Raw genomic sequence first — 19,646 nt, forward strand, 5'->3', positions numbered from 1 at the left:
TTAGAAAAGTTAGAATTCCGAAAGAAGCAGGCAGGCGGGCTTATCAGTGCGGCGCGGGGCAGGAAGGAACTTCTGCACAGCCCAGTACATCATCTCGGTGAGGCAATGATTCCTCCCGTCTCCTCAGCATATCTTGAGTTGAGGTGTCCTCCTGGTCAGGTGACTGAGAGCCCCAGCTGCAGGGGACAGCCCTATGTGATGCTCTACTCTTAGGGGAGATGAGAAGGTCCACTCTACTCAGGACTCAGATTCCATTCTTTTGTCAGGAGGAAGTAGCTTTCCCCTCAAGAGACTCCAAAAATCCCTGACACCTCTCCTTTTCCATATATTATTTTAAATCCTAAAAAGAGGGAAGCTGACATTTCCTTTCCTTGTATTACCAGAGGAATAAGTTACCTCTAAAGTTAACCATGATGGGTCTATCTCCCATGGTTTCCAACTCTGCTAATATCTGGAATAGCACAGTAACCGCGTAGGAAGAAAGGGAAAACTAAATTCAAATATTATTTACTTGGATGCAGATACGTTTTTTTTCCAATACCAAGCACATGGCTGTCAGGACTTCATATGGAGCCTTTTTTTCCTCTGCATGTGAGGAGCTAGATGTACAGGAAGTAATGTACTTTCCTTGCAATTCAATGACCCTTCCTGTAGGTGGCACTATAAGATACAACAATATTTCCTCTGGAAACAATTTGCTATACCTTAATTGCATCCCTTTATTTTCCCCAGATATCAACACCACATATTCCAAACCTCTTTTTCTTAATAATATCATGAGACATGGCCAGAAGGATATTTGAGACATTAAACATTATATTATCAGAGGGACTATCATCAATAATCTAAGCTAATAAAAAAGTGTTCACATCCTTGGCATATGGCCAAAGCATATGGCCTAATATAAAAAGAAAAGCTAAACTAAGTCAACAGTGGAGGAGGCTGCATACCTGAGCTTCTGATTGTACTGTTTGACCTTTTCCAGGGAGGCTGTGTTTATCTGTGCTTGAAACTCTTCCACAGAGATGTCGTCTCTATAGCGATATCCTTCCATGCTCTCCAATGCTGCGGAACAAGTAAACAGTTTATATGCCATCCTATAACTTAGTCTATGTGCATCTCTTCTAATGCCACCAAGTCTCAATAATACATGAAAAGTGCTGAGTATGTAACTCCAGAAATGAATGAAAATGTGCCCTTTGCTCTCAAGATATATATAAAACAGTGAAAAAAATGTTGTTGTTGTTGTTGTTAAATAGGCAAAGGCAATTTCTGGTTTAAACTGCCCCCTATTTTTAAAACATTCTGAATACAAGACTAGACTATGTATTTCCAAAATATGCTGTTTGGCATGAGGATTATTTTTAGCTGGTTATTCTGAGAAACTGCAGACATAGGAAGTATTCTGAAAACAATGCAAAACTAAGTCCTTTGTAAAAAGAATTTATATCTAAAATGGGAGCCTACATTGTTGTCAGTACCAGCACAGGTCCTTGGGGGTGGGTTCTGCATTTGCATGCACAGCCCCTGCTCTGTACCTTGAAGAAAAAGGGACAAAATCATAATAGCTTCTGGTGTCTGCACAAGCCACGGAGATAAATTTATACAACAAGCTTTGTCCTTATTTTCCTCATGTCTTAGGGTTTCTATTCCTGTGACAAAACACCATGACCAAAAAAACAAATTGCGAAGGAAAACAAAAGGGTTTATTTGCCTTACACTTGCACATTGCTGTTCATCACTGAAGGATATGAGGACAGGAATTCAAAGAGGGCTGGAACCTAGAGATAGGAGCTGATCCAGAGTCCATGCTGCTTACTGGCTTGTTCACCATGGCTTGCTCAAGCCTGCTTTCTTATAGAACTCAGGATGCCACCCATGGGTTGGTGGTCCTCCCACATTGACCACTAATTGAGAAAACGCTTTACAGCTGGATCTCATGGAGGCATTTCCTCAACTGAGGCTCCTTCCTCTCTAATGACTCAAGCTGGTGTCAAGCTGATACACAAAACCAGCCAGTGCACCTTGCCATTCTTTATAATTGGTCCATTCTCCCTATTTGTTTCCATGGACATGAGGACAACAGTCTTTCTTTTCCCCATGGGATGTATTCCAGACCTGCAGTAGATGCTAAAACGAGGGATTCTTCTGAAGCCTGTGTGGATTTTCACACCATGTACATGCGTACCCCACACTTTCCCACACCTACATCTACTTTTGTAATGCCTTTTCCATTTTCACAAAGCACTTAATTTTTTTTTTTATGTTCTGTGGCTGTAACTACTGAAGCATGATAATAGAAACGCAAGGATTCTTTATCCTCACAATAGTATGGACAAAGGAGTTAGTCTTACTCTATATCTTATTTCGTCAAGAAGGTAGCATTTATGCCTCTCTTCAGCACATCCCAATTGCCAACAGGACTATTTTTACATGTTGCAGCAATTACTCACTAAAATCAGGGATACTTAAGAATGAGACCCTGTAAAGTCAAGGACCTGATAAGTAAGGGCAACTGAGTGACTCATGGGTAAGTTGCTTATACAAGCTGTTCAAAGGATGATCTCTCATGCTCTGGTTAGATACATAACATCAAGTTATTCAGAATAGTGTGCAGTTGAAACCATGAATCATTTATTTCTCCAACTTGCCATGTAATGTTTTCAAACCACAGTTGCCATCTGGTACACAAAATCACAAAAGTGAAACCACAGAGAAGACAAGAGACTGTAGTTAAGTTGGGGTCAAAGCTGAAGGACACGGCTCCTGGCCTAAGGCACTCCGTTTTGTACATCTTCAGCTCCACTTTGTCTCATCAACTAATTTCCTAACTCTACCATCCTCTTCGGTAGTTATGTTAGATTCTAGAGATGATGGAACTGATAAAAAGTGACCAAGCTGCATTCAAGGAGCAACAAGCCTCGGCGATGAAATCAGTTACTTTTCTGTAGTTGTAATATAAGACCCTGACAAGGAGTAACATAAAGTAAAACTAGGTATTTTAGCTTCTAGTTCTGAAGGGGACATAGGTTTCCTACCATGACAGGGAAGGCGCAGCACAACAGAAACTTGAGGTAGGCCTGGCAGTCAGGAATCAGACTGATCATATTTAACCCTCATACACCAAGCAGACAAGGAGAACAGGAAGTGTGGCTGGGGAATAAAACCTCAAAGGAAGGCTACACCTAGTAACATACATCATCCAGCAAGTTCTACTTCCTAAAGCAGTGGTTTAGGAAGTAGAACTTCCTCATATTGTGACCCTTTAATACAGTTCCTCAGGTGGTAATGATCGTCCCAAACATAAAATCATTTTTGTTGCAACTTCATAACTGTAATTTCACTACTGTTATGAATTGTAAATAATTTGGGGGTAGAGGTTTGTCAAAGGAGTCGTGAACCATAGCTTGTTCTTTAGGACCCACTGCTGTCCTAAAAGGTCTATAACTTTTCCCAACAGTGCCATGAACTGAAAACCATGTGTTCAAACACAGAGCCTATGGACGACATTTTATAATCAAACCATAATATCTCCCAATTAAGGCACGTACCGTGCTGAGTTATCCCCACATGGAAAACAGAATATTCTTTTTATATAAATTCCTTTCTATTAAAAACTCTAAAATAACAATGATAAAGGCATAAGTACACATGACCAAATGTAGCCTGTTGAGATGTCTGTAGGAACTGTTGTGTTAGCTAATATAGGAGATGAGGCCTGAAAGTTGGCAGCACTGTTCCCTGGGTTTGCATCATGAGTTGTATAAAAGAAAAGAAAGTGAGGCCAGCAATAGGCATGCATGGGCTCACTTCCCTCTGCTCTCACCATGGGATGCGGCTAATCACTGCCAGTGCCTGCCCTGACTCTCTTCAGTGAGTGTCTGGAACCTGGAGCTGTGAGCTCCAAATTCATGCCTTGACTTCACCAATGATGGGATTGTAAATGATCTTTCTTGAAGCTGCTTTTCTCAGCACATTTACCATAGTAACAAATGAAACGAGAACACCATTGATTGTCGTGGAGGCACTTCAAGATTTTGTTCACTGAAGGGTAGAGGAAGACTGAAGGGTAGAAACATTTGAAGCTGTCATTTCAGAAACCACCTAAATCTTCTATGTGACTACTCTGAAGACACACCTGGCTTTCCTGAAAAGTCCTCACCCATGTTGGCTTATGCACACGTCCTCCTCTATGTACCTCTCCTCTTGCTGTGCATGCTTAAATCTATGTTAGACATCTCTTCTTAGTAAACTCCAATTTAAAATGTTGGTATCACATGGGCAAAATTTCCAGAACATTAATCCTTAGTCTGCCTCAATGGGTAGCATGGAGATGTATCTATGGCTCGTGCCCCCTTCCCATTGATAACTCTTCCGATGACCAGGATGGGACAATCTCTGCAGAAGGATAGCTGAGCACCTTGACTGCTGCTGAACAGTACTACTCTACTCTCCCAGCTTGTTTATTACCTTGGTTTCTTTTCCTTGGAGAAAGTAAAACCCCCTCCTTGATCCTCAAAGACTATAACTGGCTCTGAAGAGAGATTTTTCCCCCCTAGAGTTATCAATATACATTCCTAGCCCAGATAGAGCAGTCATTTGTAAAGTCTATTTACTAATGCCCAAAGCTATTTTCTTTTCTCTAAGAGATTGACCAGAGACTTTTTGAGGAGAAGTTTGTTTTTACAACTTTACCATTTCTCCTTATGATATTATCATTGCCTGTTTTTATTTCTGTAGCTTCTCTCTCTCTCTCTCTCTCTCTCTCTCTCTCTCTCTCTCTCTCTCTCTCTCTCTCTCTCTCTCCATATATATAATTTTAGAGAAAGCACCTCCAACACTTTGTAAGGCAGCAGTTCTCAACCTGTGGATTGCAACCACTTTGAAGGCCACATATTAGCCTACAAATCAGATACTTATGTTATAATTTATAACAGTAGCAAAATTACAATTATGAAGTATCAACAAAATAATTTTATGGTTAGAGATCAGCATGAGTGAAGAACTATATTAAAGAGTGGCAGCAATAGGAAGGCTGAGAACCACTGTTGTATGGTAAAGACAAACTGCACAGACCTGAATGTACTAATCTTAGGACTGTTCCAAAGAACATAATAAGTCAGTATGTAGTGAACATTTTCAAGGGTATACAGACTGAAATTAGTCACCTAAACTGTGAGCTCCCCAGTGCCATTGATTGAATACCAGAAAGGCTGGTGAGGTAGTTCAGGTAGGGAACATATGGAGAATTTTAGGTTATTTTCATTTTCTTCCCATCTTATTCCTCTAAGATACACAAGAGAACACACAGAATATAGTTTAGCCTCATTATAATTTTTTTTAAAATTGAGGAAATTTGGTCTAAAAAAGGCATCACAGGAAAAATCCCATCTCCAAGGGCATCGGTTCTTGCTGCTTGGCCTTGAACATGGCAGAGGTTACTGTAGTCTGTTTAACAAGTTTACTCTTTGACTTCCTTGTTACTCCTGGTTTGCTTGAGGCTCATCATTAATTAGGTTAGGCTCTTTGCCTTTGGGGTATAAATTTCCCATTTATTTTTATTTTTATTTTTATTTTTTTGTTCTGAGCTGTTTGGAAAGTATAGATTATAGGTGTTAAAGATGGTTTAGTCTTATGAAAAAAAGGGATCAACAATCTAATTTAAATCTGGCATTTGATAAATTTAAATGATGGCTATAAATCACTTGGTTTCTACATTTACTTTTATATATAATTATATGTCTGTATACATTGTCCTTGTTGAATGAAAATGAGGGCATGACTATCCTAAGTAAGTATGGCTGAGGAGAAGATTGTAGATATGAGGGAGAGAACAGCCAGAGACTTCTGAAAGAATCTAAATTGAACATGGCCAGGAGAATAAACCAGGCCATGAAAGAAGTTGTGATGGATAGTGAGAGAAGAGTAGAAGAGAGACAGAATAGGAGAGAGAAGAGAGGAGTCTAGAGGCAGAGGATCAAGAGAGCCAAGAGAGCATGTGACCAAAATGGCCAAGCTACATAGGAAAGAAAAGTTGAGGATAAGAAGCAAAGGTCAGAGGCTGCAGAGATTTGGGGAAGGCGTAGGTATGGAGTGAGACATGCAGAGAGAAGCCAGGACTCTATAACAGATACCTTGGTCAAAGTCTACTTTGATGTGTTAAGAGACATTAGTCATTTATTTCTTCAGGAACTCACACACATTTGTGTTTGTAAACTTGTATACGGTTTTCTTGGTTTCTAAGTACATGTTCACATAAATTTAAAAAATTAAATTAGTGTAAATTATTGCATAGTGTAACTGGAGTTTTAAGGTAATGGTGCTGTTTCTGGCTTCCTAACAGGCTATGATTAGCCACCTGTCTCAATACATTTATTAAGGATATCAAGTGCTTGGAAAGGGATAAAGAAGTAGATATGATCAATGTGCCTGTATTGGAGGGAACAAAAAGATCTATGTATCTCAAGCTCATCTCTGAGTGACTGACATGATCATTAGACTTAAGGGGGAAGACCAAAAGAATAGACAAGAAAAATGGTTAATTGGGCAGTCTTGGGGAAGGTAACCTGTTGTCCCTTGATGATGTCTTGGTTCCAGTTCAAAAATATGCTCTGAAGAATTCCTCCCTGTTTGAAGGTGGTTTTCAAGAGATGTCCCAAAGTGCAATCTCACCAGGAAATGAGTGCCATCACCTACAGGTCCTGCCACACTCCATCGTTTCAAGGTTTGGGACCATGACTTACCCATGTGCTTGACAAGGGGGTGAAATAATCAGGCAGATATTGCTACATAATTAACATGCTCACATACAGAGACAAGCAGGTGACCTGAGGGGAGGGGTGCAAGAAGGGGATGAAGGCAGAGATGCTGGACTTTTATCATGCCTCTATGGCCTTGTGATCCCAAGAAAGAAGCTAATACTCTTTCTTTTTAAAAGGCAGCGACTAAGTAGCTGCTAGTATAAGAATCAAATCACTAGCAAATTAGTTCACTTAAATGTATCTGTAAAAGGAAGTAAAAATGTCCCCAGGGCTGTTAACTGAATGACAAATAAGAAATAAAAAGGAAGAACAAGACTGTCCCTAGGCAGGTATAAGAGAGACTAGGCAGAGGCAGGGACATCTAGGAGAGTCCAGAATGACCCTGAGCCCTATGAGGAGGTGGAGGGGGTGGGGCAGGGTAAGGGAAAGAGCCATAGACCAAAGCAGGCAGCTTGGGCCAAGAGACTGACCAAGAGACTGGCATAGCTAAAATGGCCAACTTATATAGGGGTCAGAGGAATTGGGTTACTGAAACCCAGTCCTTATACCTGGGCTGCAGAGTTCAGGGGAGAGCAAGGGGTGTGCCAGCCGGGGGGTGGGGGTGGGGGACTATAGGAGGTAGAGACCAAGGGATGTTAGCAGGACATAGCAGCTACCATCTACTTTTATATGTTAATGGGCACAAAAATTAGGCATTTGTCCCAGGTTTGAGTCTTAGCAGTAACAAGTTTGGCCTGTGTTCTACAGGAGGCCTTATAGTACTTTATTTTTTCTTTTCTTTTTGTTTCAAATAAGACAGAAAGGGGCTATCAAGTAAGAAAAAAAGAAAAGAGAAAGTTATAGACACTATGAGAGTGTAATAGGTATAGTAGAATATAAAATAGATTTTGGTAAGGAATATTAATGAGAAAAGGCTTCTAGATTTAAATAAAAGAAAAGAAAAAGAAACGTTCTGAAAGGAAAGAACTGTTTCAAAGGAAAGAGAGGAAAAAAATGAAGGTGAAACATAAAGTTTAAGCCTGTCTTGAGTTACAAGACTGATTAAAAAAATGAAACTTTTTTTACATATATGATTATATGTACTATAATTAAAGGTATTTGGAAATTTTCCTAGGGTCAGTTTTTTTTTTCTTCTTCAAAACAGTGTTTCTCTATGTAGCCTTGGTTGTCCTGGAAGTCACTGGTAGACCACCAGGCTGGGCTCAAACTCACCGAGATCTACTTGCCTCTACCTCCTAAGTGCTAGCTCTGGGAGCAAAGGTGGGCACCACTATGCCCAGCTCAGATTCTTTGCTTTCTGGACTTACTTCATCAGATAATCTGCTCCAGATGATTAAAGGGAGAATTTACAAGGAAATTATAATAATTGTAATAATAATAATAATAATAATAATAATAATAATAATAATAATACTGCAGTAGCCAGTCTTCCCAGTCAGACATACTTACATCAATTTTCAAATTTGATTTTTGAAGAACTGAACACTGGTCTAATAGACCCAGGAACAAGCCCTGGTGATAACCTTAACTTTGGGGAACAGTGAGTTTCCCATCAGAAAAGACTCCATGACTCTGAAAATCAGAGACTAAAGAGGACTCTGACAGATTTGCATCTATGAGAAACCATGTACTGGAAGAAAGATTGTCTGAAAGTTGGGTCTTAAAGACTATGGGGCCAAAAGGGTCATCATCTCTGCTCCTTTTGCGAATGTCCCATGTTTGTGATGGGTGTGAACCAAGAGACATATGACAACTCATTCAAGATTGTCAGCAATGCATCCTGCATAACCAACTGCTTAGACCCCTGGCCAAGGTCATCTATGACAACTTTGGCATCATGGAAGGGCTCATAACCATGGTCCATGCCATCACTGCCACTCAGAAGACTGTGGATAGCCCCTCTGGAGAGCTGTGGTATGATGGCCGTGGGGCTACACAGAACATCATCCCTGCATCCATTGGTGCTGCCAAGACTGGGGGCAAGGCCATCCCAGAGCTGAACGGGAAGCTCACTGGTGTGGCCTTCCGTGTTTCTACCCCCAGTGTATCCGTTGTGATTTTGACATGCTGCCTGGAGAAACCTGCCAAGTATGATGATATCAAGAAGGTGGTGAAGCAGGCAACCATAGGCCCACTAAAGAGCTTTCTAGACTACATTGAGGACCAGGTTGTCTCCTGCAGTTTCAACAGCAACTCCCACTCTTCCACCTTTGATGCTGGAGCTTGCATTGCTCTCAGTTCTGGGGGTGTTATGACAATGAATACAGCTACAGCAAAAGTGTAGTGGACTTCATGGCCTACATGGCCACCAAGGAGTAAGAAGCCCTGGACCACCCACCCCAGCAAGGACACTGAGAGCAAGAGAGAGGCCCTTGGTTTTTGAGGAATCCCTGTCCCAACTCAGCCCCCAACACTGAGCATCTCTGTCACAGGGTTTTCTCTGTCCAATTACATTAGTGCAGAGAAGGCCTGTGATTGGACAGGGAAAAGGGAGACAGAGTTAAGAGTTCCAGAGTGTCTCAGAGTAGGAGCAGAAGGAAGATGGCTACAAGCATGTACCTGCTTGGTGTTTTCCAGCTACAAGTAGCTATGATTTCACAAGGTTAGAAGCATTGGGATAATGCTCTTATCATTATCAATTGGCTCTGAAACTTTATATTGGTAAATTGTTACATTATTGATATATAAATCTGATTGGTTAATTAAGCATTAAGAGTCTTGATTCTACTGGGGTACTGGGTATTGTGATGTGATGGCTAACCATGGGGTGTGTGGTAGCAAGAGGAACTCCCCCTCCTGCCCCCGCTGGAGAGATGCCATGGGCAGAGAGATCCAGCAAGAGTGCAGAAGTGTGGTCTGGCCCTGTAGAGAGTTGGCAAGTCTGTGTGTGTATGTGTGTGTGTGTGTGTGTGTGTGTGTGTGTGTGTGTGTGTATGTGTGTGTATTTCCCACAACTCATCTCCCTCACAGTTTCCATCCCAGACCCCCAGAATAAGAGGATGGGCCTAGGGAGCCCGCCTTACTCTCTTGAATACCATCAATAAAGTTTGCTGCACCCCCCCCCCCAAAAAAAAAAACACCACCACCACCACAACAACAACAACAAAGAAAGACTAGGATGAAGTGGCTGGGGCTAGAAACAAGAGTGTCCAACCCGGAAGGGAAGGAACTGCCCTTTACCTCTAATACTGGTTACTTTTGAGGACTGAAGCTGCTCAATCAACTACAGATAGTCACCAAAAAACCTTGAATAAATAACTCTTGGCATGTCAGGTATAATGTAAATTCTTCTTTCTTTTGTAAAACAGGGGCTTCCTTCTCTTCTTTATTTGATAAGTCTTTTCTACATGCTCTTGTCATATCTAGTGTTGATGGGAACCCCAAACTAAAATATCTAGTGTCCCTTTAACATGAACACTAGGAGATGTAATTTGTTGCCAAGTTTTCATTTCTTCCTGGAGCTCTTGTCTTGTTCTTGTGAAGTGATGGTAAGCCTTCGGCGGGGCCTTTTGGTACTTTGCTGATCTCTACATGGCACTCTACTTGGGTAGGTTTAAAGCCCAGTGGATTAGTCCAAGGTCTAAAGCATTCTTTTAAACATCAATACTTCCCCCTTCAGTAGAATCAAATATCTACACTTTGTAGCCTAATTTCCAAATGAAACTGCTTGAGTTAGTGTCCTTGAATTCAAGGACACTTTTCTTGGATGCATTACATCTTAGATAAGAGAATCTATCTTTGAATAGACTAATCCCCATAGTGTAGCAACTGTTCAGTGCACATGTACAGTGTTGTCACAGGGATTCAGAGATGGGCCTGACTTGTTTGAAAATACAGTAGGTAAAATATTGAAGTCCCCAATTTGAAAAAAAAAAAGATGAGTTACTTCAAAAAGAACAAAGATCCAGAAAGCGATAGATGGCAACAGAGAAGTAAGTACGAGATAGGTTTTTGATAAAGATGTTTAAAAGCAGTAGTACTGTTAATAGATTAAAAAAAAAAAAACATAGTTTTTCTCTGGATGGAAAAAGATTATTTCAAAGTAAAAAGAAAAGCAAAGAAAGCTTGAGTCTGCCTGACAGAAAGGGCTAAGTCACAAAAGCTTAACAAAAGATGAAAATTAAAGATAACAAGTATAGAATTAAACACAACTTTTAAGATTTTTGTAAAATATTGTATGTCCCAATGAATGGTTCAAATCTCTCTAAAAAGGTAGAAATTTGGAGTCAACCTCAACTTAAGAACAACACATTCTGACCTCTAAAAGACAGATGCTCTGACTGTTTAAGATAGCCTAGAACCTCAGCAGCATGTCTGTATCCTATGAAACTCAGTGTCTACACACTGCCCTCAGAGCTAAGCCACTGGAGGCTACTCACCCCAGTCTCTGAAACCCTCTAACAGATGAATAAACCACAAAAGCTGAACAAATTACTGCTACCTAAACAAGCCTTGAGAATTCCCAATATAGAAGAAACCCTTTGCCTTTCACATAGCATAAAAATAAAGTATAGATGGGAGTTCAAAGGCTGAGGGCCATTCTCAGACTTGGAACTCATTCATCTGACCAGATGGACTCTATAACATCTGACAGGCCATGGCACTGACAAGCTGTAACAGCTACATCAATGGTAGCAGATGAGACTAAAATCACTCTGGTTCACTAGATAGAGGTCCTAACTCCTCACCAAGTACAGAGCAGCTCTGTATGCAGAAGATATCAGTGGTTGGCTACCTAGAACCAAGTATGTTATTGGAACCACCAAACAACAGTCTTCAAGATTTTTCACATGTAAAGCCTACGAACTTCAAGTTGCAGAAACAAATTAGTACACTCCTGTGTGGAGTGATTAGTTCACAAGTCTATGCCAATGGCCCTGGCTTAAAAGATGAGCCCTCAATAAACCCATGTATAATTTTTGACAAATGGAAACAGTTATGTAAACCTGGAACTGATAGGTAAGGATGCAATAGTAGCATCCAGAAGACAAGAAAGACCACACACCTGTCTCCCAACACCTCAGTTCACAAAGCTGAACTGATCAATTTAACTGGAAATTTCTAAGTGGGGGAAAAAAAGTGACTCAATGTGTACATTGATTCTAAACATGGTTTTCTAGTTCTTAATGTTCCCATAGCTGTATGGAAAGAAAGACAAATTTTAACAGAAAAAAATGTTCTCAAATATAGTTCTGAATTTTATTTCTTCTCTAAGCCATCTGGTGACCCACATGGGTAGTAGTGATACACAATTAGGGTTAGCAGACAGACAATTCCCTTATGATAGCAAGGAAATAAACTAATAGCCACACAGCACTGTACCACTCTATGTATGCAAGCCCATTTTACACAGAAGCAGGAATCAGAGAGGAAATGCGCTATCAGTCAAGGATACAGCTAAAAATGGCTCATGCTGAACTCAATGTGCACATAAGAATCTGTTGTCCAAAGAAGATGAGTGGAAAATCAAGGCATTTCCTGTCGCCAGGGAAGAGAAGCCTTAACTACTCCAGCCACTCATGCCTTTGAGGGAAAAAGGTTCAAGTCTATAACCAGAACCCATAATCAGGTGCTGTCCTCTTTAGCTCTGAATTAATGCAGGGGGTGAATCCAAGTCACCCCTTTCCTCAACATTATACAAAGGAGAGGTAAATCTCAGGAGAAGATGGCCAACTAGGTTTTACTGAGCTGTCCCTCTGTAGACCTTCTAGTCTTTGCTGACATCTCTGCAAGATGGACGAACATCTGCTATACTTGAACTAAAAAAGATATCAAATAAATACAGTAGGGCCTTACTCCCTATAATAAAATCTCTATCTTCTTGGTATCTACAGCCTAAGAGCATCTTTCAGACAACGTCTTTATGCCTGTGAACCTCAGAAGACTTAAAAGGTTTCTTCAAGAAAAACAAAACCAAAAACAAACAAACAAACAAAAAAACCCTCAAACTTTAATTTGCTAAAAAGTTATAAACCTATTCAAAGTTGTAAATTTACTTACATTTTGATTTGCTTCACTAGTGTCTGTAGAGGGAGGGGCTGATACTGAAGTTCTGTCCCCTAATTGTTTCTGGATTACGTCAATAAAGACTGGCAGAAGCCAATTGTTGAGTGAGGATAAAGAGGTGGGATTTTTTCAGGTCCCAGGAGGGAAAGGAGAGAAAGAGATCTAGAAAGGGCTGTTTGGCCAGGCTTTGGAGGGAGGAGCATGAGACAGGTTAAGTTAATGGCTGGGGGCTACTAGAACAGTTGGCAGCCTCCACCATAGGCAGATTCTAACACAGGATAGCTGGCAAGTTTAGAGCAACAGATTCTTCACCCAGCAGTTGTGTTATCTGGCTGGTTTTAAGATACTAAGGCTGTCTGGCGGTGTTTTCCATCCATGGTGACTCAGGTGGGCAGGAGAGAGGGCACAGCTGCAGGGTGGTCATTAGAGGTTTAGCGGAGCTAGCCTTGAGGGGTTGGAGGAGCAGTCACAGCTCCCAGGGTTCAGAGAACCACCTGACCATTGGCGGAGCTATGTCAGGAATGGGGCAGACTTGATTCAGAGCCAAGCTGAGAACACAGTCCTGAGAAGGTGGGAGCCTGGCTTTTTAAAACTACATACACGTGGGAGCCTGGCTTTTTAAAACTACATACATGTGTCCTTTTGAACACCACTGGTATGATATATACCCAATGACCACCTTACACTATTTCTTTGAGTCTGTTCCACACTGGATCCCTTCCTGGAATCATTCTTGTATATTTTGTCACATTCTTAATATATAAGAGTCAGGTATTTTGTTAATAGCCCAAGGAATCTTACTTCTAAAAGTTAGGACAACATGGACACTTGAAAGCCTTTGATATTCTAAAAGGCTTTCAAGGGAACTACTGCTATAATAAAGTAGAGTGTTAGGAATATATACCTGAGAAGGGGGACCACACGTGTCCTAGGTCCTCAAGATTTATATACTCGGATGGAATCTGCATCACTCTCTGCTTAAGTTTTAGTGATTTACTAGCATCATTGCAATTTATATCTTGATACAAAGAAAGGCCCTGTTGTTTTCAGTGCTGATCTTATTAATTAAACACAAACATCTGCTGCATAAAATGTCATCTGTGCCTTTGATGTCAGGGGTAATAACATGGTTTCTTACAGATTTCAATAAAAAAAAAAGAGAGGTGGGGGGATACTCTGGTCTTACAGCTCTGGAACATTCTCTTATCCCCCTTAGATAAGTAGGTTGTGACTTCTGGTACCTGAATAGGAAGGGCCTGTGTCCCAACTAAATCCTAAATTCTAGAAAATGGATCTTTGGCCATCATAAAATCTTAGAGTACCAAAGCCTCACAGGAGGAAATTGAGGCAGGACAGAAGGACAGGAATTAGGGGAGCATGGAAAGAGCAACTTTGCCCAGATGTCTGGCTGAAGGCTCTCAAAGCTAACAGCTAAGAACCATGGCAAATTCCTTATGAAGCTAACCAACACAGAGCTAGTACTCCTTTTACATAGAGACAATTGAATAAGAATGTGAAAATAGCAATGAACTATGCTTTCAGCCTAAGCATATATGACCATTTATGACCTTTTTCCCTTTCCAACTTCAACTCTGCAATATTCTGAGAATCTCCCATCTGTGACTTTTGGGATGCAGTCTAACTTTTATCATATTGTAACCATATCCAAGGGATTGCTGAAACCACCTATGCCTTCATTCATTGAGAACACCCTTAGTGACCCAGAGAAGCAACTGCAAAAGTCCCTAAAATCCTAATTATAACTATTGCAAAAACAATTAGGCATAACTCTTTCCTGAGAAGCCTACATATGTATGTATTGTATTATTCCGTCCTTAAATGCTTACATCTACAAAAAAAATCCTTTTCTTAACAAATTCTACTTCTGACCCAGTCTGACTCATTCTCAAATTTCTTTCTCTGGTTCAGTCAAGAACCTCAACTTCACTTAGGCAGATGCCCCCATAAAGAGGTCCTCAGGTTTCTAGTGAAAGCAGAGGGAAGCTACATCTCTGGCCCAAGTGCCACAGAGCTGACTATGCATATAATCCCAGCCCTGCAGAGGCAAAAGCAGAGTGGTTCATATCAGCCTGGGGCACAGAGTGAGCCAAGGGCAACACGAAATACATAGTAAGACTGTTTCAAATCAACAAGATCTGAGGGTACAGCTCAGAGGGAGAGTGCTTGCCTAGTATGTACTAGACCTGGCTTTAATTAGCACTGTGTGTTTTTTTTGTGTGTATGTGCATGTGTGTGTGCATAGATACTTCATTTATATCTACATTCTGTTACTCAGTTATTACTAATATAACAAAAAGTGCAGATTGATTCTGCAAAATCTTAGGACAGGACTTTTACCCAAATGGTGAGCTATTTTAGGTAAGGATAAAAGACACATGTAACATCTCACTCATTTTTAAAGGTATTTTGCGTAACAGTTTTCTCTTTAATAAAATATTTTTATTAGGCATTTCTTTTCTCTTTAAACTTTGGGAGTTTTATTTGCCCTTTTTATTTTTATTTTTAGAAGACATGAATCACACAACAGAACCCAGACAAGACATCCAAATTTCATACATAGGCTGCCAGCTGCCGGATCAGTTATGAATGCAATTTGGTAAAATATAAATTCTTTTCCCTTTCTGTGGATCACCAGTCACAAGCTCTGATTTTCAAAAAATATTTCAAAACTGATTTTTAAAGAAAATATATTTCCTTCTGAAGCTGCTAAATACTTTATAAACTAAATAATGAGATACTATGAGTTAATAGTTACCTTTTTTTTTCCCCCAAAATCAGAAAGGTGACTACTAATTTGAACTATGGTATGTTTTCTAAGCTTCTTTGATCTGATACATGTCACAATGAAGCTTCTAGAACATACTACTAAATTTTAATTTTTTAATAAAAATTACAATTGTCATCCAATTTTGTAGTAGATTACAGTGAATGCATATAATGTGAATCCCAGAACAGGAAGCCATCTTTGCAGCTTCTTTTCAAGTTTGGCATGTTTTTACCTCATAGTTTCAACATTAATTCGGAAAACTGTAAAGGACTCAGCAAGCTCCTGGCCCTGAATAAAGGCAGGGGTAAATGGAGGCCTTCTATGAACCAGCCTGAAGTGCACACAGGGGTCACTCCTGCTAAAGGGTGTGAACTGGCCTGTGAGCAAGGTGTTATACACTCCTGATAAAGGGTGTGAACTGGCCTATGAGCAAGGTGGGATACCAGGAGGCATGAATCTGTCCACACCCATACTTTAATACCCATCATTCTTGCTACTCAGAAAGCTAACTGTGAGACCCAAAGTCTCTGCTCTTTTGGAGTTGTGCAACCAACAATAGGAAGATTAATTTATATCTGAGATCCTCAGGTTCCTTGAGGCTCTTGCTCCTGGAAAATGAGAATAGCTATTAATGATGGTTGTGGGAGATAAATGATATTATTTATAGAGTGTATAAAAGAAAACTATGTAAGGAAATAAAAACTTATTTATTAAAAAATTTGTATGTTCCTGGCAACAAGCCAGATATCTCTCCAGAATTAATAATTCAATACTTGTGAGCTGTGGATTGAGCTTAAGTGTGCATAAATAAACAAGCAGTTTGGAAACTGAGCAAGGGTTCATGCAAGAACACTTCTGTTTCTGGCTCCAGACAAGACAGATGGGTAGTGGATGGGGCTTTAATTGAACTGAGTTTCTGAGATGCACTTTCAAAAGGGCCTAGTCCTGCCCATGGAGCCTACTACAATAAGGACAATGATGTAATCAACACAGTATAATTTTAATGACTACTCCTCTGTTCTTATTAATTGCCATTTTCATTATGTCTTTTGACAATAACAAATTTACATGACTATTAAAATCATAACGTTTTTAGAAACAAGAGAAATGTCTGCTTGCTAAAAGATTTAGCAAGAATTTGATGAGAAATAACATGACTACGTTGTAGAGAATGAAAAACAAAAAAAGATGAGTTCTGTATTTAAAAACTAGATTTGTGTAGCCGAAAGGAGGAAGGAGAACAGCATTCCCTATTTATGCTAAATGATTTGTTTTATTTATTGTTATTTACATGAACCTGAAACAGAATGCTGTTCTACAAATTAAATTTCTAATGCAAGGAAAACATCAAGTTTTCTTCTCCCTAACATTTCCTTATCTAATTTCCTACTTTTATGTGTATAATATAGTTCTTGAAGGTTATATGTGCATACTTGGTTGAAAACATAATTAATAGCATTTAATTAGAAACAATATTGAAAACATAGCTTGAGTTTGCTTGTTTTATTGCTAGCACTTTTGAATGAGAGGAAATAAAACATCCCATTTAACTTATAGAGCTAGCAGGAAAAAAGGGGGTGGGCTGACCTAATCAATTTTAAAGAAAAATAAGTGGTAAGACACACAGTAATCTATGCTCCACTTGTTTGAAAAAGGGGGGAGGGGCAGGGTGGTTTGCTGAGGGTTCCTGGGGCTTCCTCACCTGAATGTTTTGGGGAGTAGATGAGGACAGCAGTTAGGAGCCCATGTCCCCTGGGGATTAAGGCTGGCTGGACACCTATAATTAACCAAGACCAGTGGAGTTCATGCTCAGAGAGACACTTCTCTATACACAGAGCAGGCCCCTATCTGCTGACTGCTGTCTATATGAGAAGGAAGATGTCCGAGGCTTCAGGATGAGCTATGAGAATTAGGATTCTTCCTTGTCCCAGTACTCTGCTGCTTCTACATGTGTCTCCTCTGTGGGACAGAAGCTCATCAGGGCTCCATAAGAGCTCTTGCAGTTCTTACACAAAGACAAAATCTGAGAGACAAGGCACAGACTACAGAGGATGCTCCAAGAACTGCCAGGCAGCTACCCTGTCAGAAACAGTTCATCTCCTAGCTGTGTACCACCACCCTTCAGAATACCATCAACTTTTCCGAAGAAAACTGAGCCAAAGTGATGCCTCCTTGTAGGGGCAGCCTGCATCCTACAGCATCATAAGCACATCCTACTGCATCATAAGCACATCCTACTGCATCATAAGCACATCCTACTGTATCATAAGCACATCCTACTGCATCATAAGCACATCCTACTGCTACTGCATCATAAGAACACAAAACTTTTTACACTGCCCTTAACTGCTTTGCTCCTGTTACACAGACTCTAGACACCTGAACTGTCATGTAATGAATTAGTATAGTTAAACAAAGATTAACTAGATAATTGAAGCACTTCATAACAAAGGAAGACCAGTGGTCTTCTTATCCTGGTGGACACAGAAACACCTAGAAAACTGCAAAAAAGATCTTGGCACTTATGCCCCACCTCCCAGTGGTTCTGCCCTAATGGCTGTGTGTTGTTTGGGGTGAGTGTGAGCACTTTCTAAATTCTGTCTAAGGTGACCTTGTGCAGTCCCCATGGATTACGGCTAACAGTGAGTCATGAGAATGAAAAGAGACGTGAAAATAAGTCAGTGGAAGGAGGACTGACTATTGATTCTCTGTGTACTGTTCGATTTCCCTCACACTACGGGTCCAGAGACCCATCCACATTAAACTGTGTAACCTGTAAGAAGTCTGCACACGTAGGACGCCAATCTTAAAGTGATCTTTAGCTTCAAGTACTGTAGAAATTCTTTATGCCACCTTTCCTGTGGGGCTATCTCTGTATGCCTTGTCTTGTAAATCAGAATCTTTTTTTTTTTTTTTTTTTTTTTTTTTGCCTAGTTCCTGTTCTGAAGCTGTGGCTTCCTGCAATTCACATTCACCTTTGACTTTATTTACTTCCAGCCCTTGAGAGGAAGAGAGCAATATCCTTGTTTCTGTTGCCATGGGCCATGCCAAGGGCTAACACTGAAGACTACCCACCCCAGCAGATTGTCACATTTGCGTATTTTCCCCCTATTCTTTAATAGCTAGTGAAGAGCCACAAACAATGAGAACAGAAATACTTCAAGTAATCTTTATCCTGGGAAAAGACCATTTCTTTCATTTAGCATAACTTTGAATCACCATACTGGGTAAGTTTCTACTCAAAGTGGGTCTGGTTCTCCCTGGGTTCTGTCAGAACCCGGAGAGATGTTAATGGGAGAGCACAGGAGCTTTATGGCTAGAGAGGCATTAAGGGAACAAAATTTATCGTGGGCAGTTTTTAAACAAAATCATCTGTCTCTGGACCCTTATGTCCTTCTGCAACCCTGAACACACGTCTGCCCACCCTCCACCTCTATCTTTGTTTTTTGTTTGTTTGTTTTTGTGACAGGGCTTCTCTGTGTAACTGTGGTTGCCCTGGAACTCAAGTCTGTAGATCAGGCTGGGCTGGAATTCAGAAATCCTCCTGCCTTTGCCTCCAGAGTGCTGGGATTAAAGATATGCTTCTCTAATGTTATCTCTATAAGGTATGAATGACAAATGTTTACCGTAAGTTTCTTAAATGACTTTAAAGCGATGGACTTATTTTTCAATTGGCCTGTGCAAACATTACAAAATAAAAGTTACTTACAAAATATTCTTTTCCCTATATGCACTTGCAATTGGGTGTATTTAGTCAGTTATTGGAGGGGGATGTATCATGAATGAAACAATTTTTTAAAAGAACGGTTTAGTGCCATCTGTCATATCAGTAATGGTTGCAAAGATGACAATTTTTAAAAATACAGAAATAAGGTTGGTAATATGGCTCACTGGGGAAAGGCACTTGCTCCTCAGTGATCTGATCTGGACAGTTTAAGTATGATCCCTAGAACCCTTAACAGCAGGAGAAAGTGGGCGTCACAAGATCACAGGTTGTCCATATGAACGTGGGGGTGCTCGCTCTCATTCTCTCTCTCTCTCCTCTTCTCTTCTCTTCTCTTCTCTTCTCTTCTCTTCTCTTCTCTTCTCTT

The 19,646-nt window shown here is 40.3% G+C and overlaps 1 protein-coding gene across 1 annotated transcript in view; it reads right to left on the minus strand.

The window, feature by feature from the left end:
- The window catches only part of Prex2 (phosphatidylinositol-3,4,5-trisphosphate dependent Rac exchange factor 2), a 300,320-nt gene that overhangs the window by 56,308 nt on the left and 224,366 nt on the right, over positions 1-19,646 (minus strand). The window contains exon 35 of the mRNA XM_021221903.2: positions 951-1,065. Coding sequence (XP_021077562.1) covers positions 951-1,065 — 115 coding nt within the window. The remainder of the gene's footprint in view (positions 1-950; positions 1,066-19,646) is intronic.

The sequence above is a fragment of the Mus pahari genome, chromosome 22 (genome assembly GCF_900095145.1).
Source record: "Mus pahari chromosome 22, PAHARI_EIJ_v1.1, whole genome shotgun sequence".
Taxonomy (NCBI): Eukaryota; Metazoa; Chordata; class Mammalia; order Rodentia; family Muridae; genus Mus; species Mus pahari.